The sequence below is a fragment of the Penaeus japonicus genome, unplaced genomic scaffold, assembly GCF_977035675.1.
Source record: "Penaeus japonicus unplaced genomic scaffold, GWHDUDI00000001_assembly GWHDUDI00000030, whole genome shotgun sequence".
NCBI lineage: Eukaryota > Metazoa > Arthropoda > Malacostraca > Decapoda > Penaeidae > Penaeus > Penaeus japonicus.
In genome coordinates this window covers 17905989-17908488 of record NW_028234432.1, presented here as the reverse complement: position 1 = coordinate 17908488, position 2500 = coordinate 17905989, and the positions used below count along the sequence as shown (strand labels likewise).

At 39.0% G+C, this 2500-nt stretch overlaps 1 protein-coding gene across 1 annotated transcript in view; it reads right to left on the bottom strand.

Annotated features, from left to right (window-relative positions):
• The window catches only part of LOC122242730 (carcinine transporter), a 9634-nt gene that overhangs the window by 437 nt on the left and 6697 nt on the right, over window positions 1–2500 (bottom strand). Inside the window, exons 8-11 of the mRNA XM_086554808.1 lie at window positions 2201–2273; window positions 1684–1838; window positions 948–1159; window positions 544–719 (exon numbers count right to left, since the gene is read on the bottom strand). Coding sequence (XP_086410934.1) covers window positions 544–719; window positions 948–1159; window positions 1684–1838; window positions 2201–2273 — 616 coding nt within the window. The remainder of the gene's footprint in view (window positions 1–543; window positions 720–947; window positions 1160–1683; window positions 1839–2200; window positions 2274–2500) is intronic.

The window sequence follows — 2500 nt, the reverse complement described above, 5'->3', positions numbered from 1 at the left end:
TTTGCCCAAGGTAGCCAGTTTGAATTCATATACTTTTTTTCAGTATCATTTTTTTTTTTTTTTCAAAATGAAAAGATAGATGAATCTCATTAGTGTAAATGATATAACATTTGTTTTCGAGTTTACATGAATGAATATATATATATATATATATATATATATATATATATATATATATATATATATGTGTGTGTGTGTGTGTGTGTGTGTGTGTGTGTGTGTGTGTGTGTGTGTGTGTGTGTGTGTGTGTGTGTGTGTGTGTGTGTGTGTGTGTGTGTGTGTGTGCGTGTGTGTGTATGTGTGTATGTTTGTATGTAAATATATATGTATATATGCATGTACGTATATATGTATGTATGTATGTATGTATGTATGTATGTATGTATGTATTTATGTATGAACGTATGTATGTATGTATGTATGTATGTATATATGTATGTTTGAATGTATGTATGTATCTATGTATGTGCGTATGTATGTATATACACATGCATACGTGCACACACACACGCACAAATAAACCCACATCTACGAAGCGCTCACACTCAAGATATAAGGCGCAGCGGACATGGCCGCAAAGCCAGAGACCAACAGCCAGGCAAAGCCGGTGCTTCTGACGGGCGTCGGGAAGATCTCGGCGCTCAGTAAGAAGAGGGAGAATATCAGCTGCGTGACGAACAGCTTGATGAAAGCCACTACCACCAAGTGAGCCCATTCGTCTGCAAGAAAATAAGCGGCACTGCGTGGTCCCTATGTCAGATGTATGCTCTGTCATACACATGCAGAAACTGGCAAGTGTGATCGTACAAGCCACCACTGAGTTGATACTAAATCACCTTCGGTTTCGGTATAGCGCAATGTCATCAGGTACGTATATTCTAAAATCAAAACGGAGGAGAAGAAAAAAAATGTAATTGCTGAGAGAAAGAAAGAAAGAAAAAACCTACTGTGGAAAGTGAACGGAGCTGCAAGAGAAAACACAGCTGCAACAATGAAGGAGAAGATGCAGGTGAAGCGACGCCCGAAGTAGTCTGAGAAGACCCACCCCAAGATGTTGCTCGGGAGTTCAGAGGCTGATAAGATCAGGTGACTTAGAAAATAGTTGTTGAGGACATTGATACTAAAGATGAGGATGCCGTACATCATGTACGTGCAAGTTCTGGAAGGAATAGATGTAAAGGTTAATACTAGTGATTTTCAAGAAGGTTTATGTGTAAATCAGACAGTAAGAATAGCATCAAAGGACATTTGTATGGGCTTGTTGCTGTTCCTATCATTCCTATCGTAATTATGATGAATGATGATTATACTAATAGGAGTATGGACTGATATATACATGGCTATCAGTAACTCAATTATCATCATCGCTGTTTCTTTTGAGCTCTGGAAAAGAAGTTTTGGAATACAAATTTTGTAAGGGCAGTTATGTAAAGTTTTCAATGGAGATTGAAAACGATAAAGAGTTGAAGGAGAAAGTCGAATAGATCCAAAGCTTTCTTATCTTGCTACTGGAAATTAGAACTCTTTCTAATTCAACACTTCGTGATAATTATGTGGTGCCAAACAAAGGACAAGAAAAAATGATAATGAATATAAGAAAAATATAAAAAAAAGAGACTAAAAAACAAAGAAGATACCGAGCCAAATATAAATAAAACAAAATAAGATGATAAAAAATCTCACGAAATGAAAAACAATAGGATTGCTCTCTGACGCAGTTTGGGATAACTCATGACTTTCAGCAGGGACTCCTCCTTCGGATGGTTCTTTCTAAGTTCCTGGAGTTCGACCTCGAGTTGAGCCGCGGAGGGCGGATCCTTCTTGTTGTATTTCGCCACCTGGATGTTGAAGAGAATGAAGCATTCGTTCTCATCAGGCTGATGGGAATGTATCAATATGGATGGGAAAAACCTAGTTGAGGTTTGTTTGAAACGGATTAGGTCCTGGATGTGAACCATAGAGATTTTTCGGGATTTCAACTCCGCATAATGAAGTACAAAAAGTTATTTTCATTTAATCTGTTTGAAGCTATGAGTACTAACATAAGGATAATACACACGAGGATTTAACAGCATATACATATAATGATCTACCGAAATGAAGGACTTGAGCATACGTTTCTGTGCTTCACTGATTAAAAATACCCAGGCAAAAGAAGTAAAGGATACGACTTCCACCTTCGCGGGTGAATCCTACTCACCTGAATGAGGACGGCGGCGCACTCCTTCACCTTCCCACACATGAGAAGCCACCTGGGAGATTCCGGGAGACACCTGAGGGAAAGGGTAGGGTATATTGGTCAAGCGGGCAGGTGTCACATGGGGGAAGGCATTGTCCCTTGCACGTTTCTTCTATTTGGCACGTTCTGTCAGTGTTTTCTTGATTCCCATAGTTGGTATTAGGAAAAAAAAGGGAGGAAGCATCATGTTACGAGAAATCTTTCCAATTATGCCTTTTCCCGTCGGGGATTCATACTTGCATAGATTTAGCTTTAGTGAAG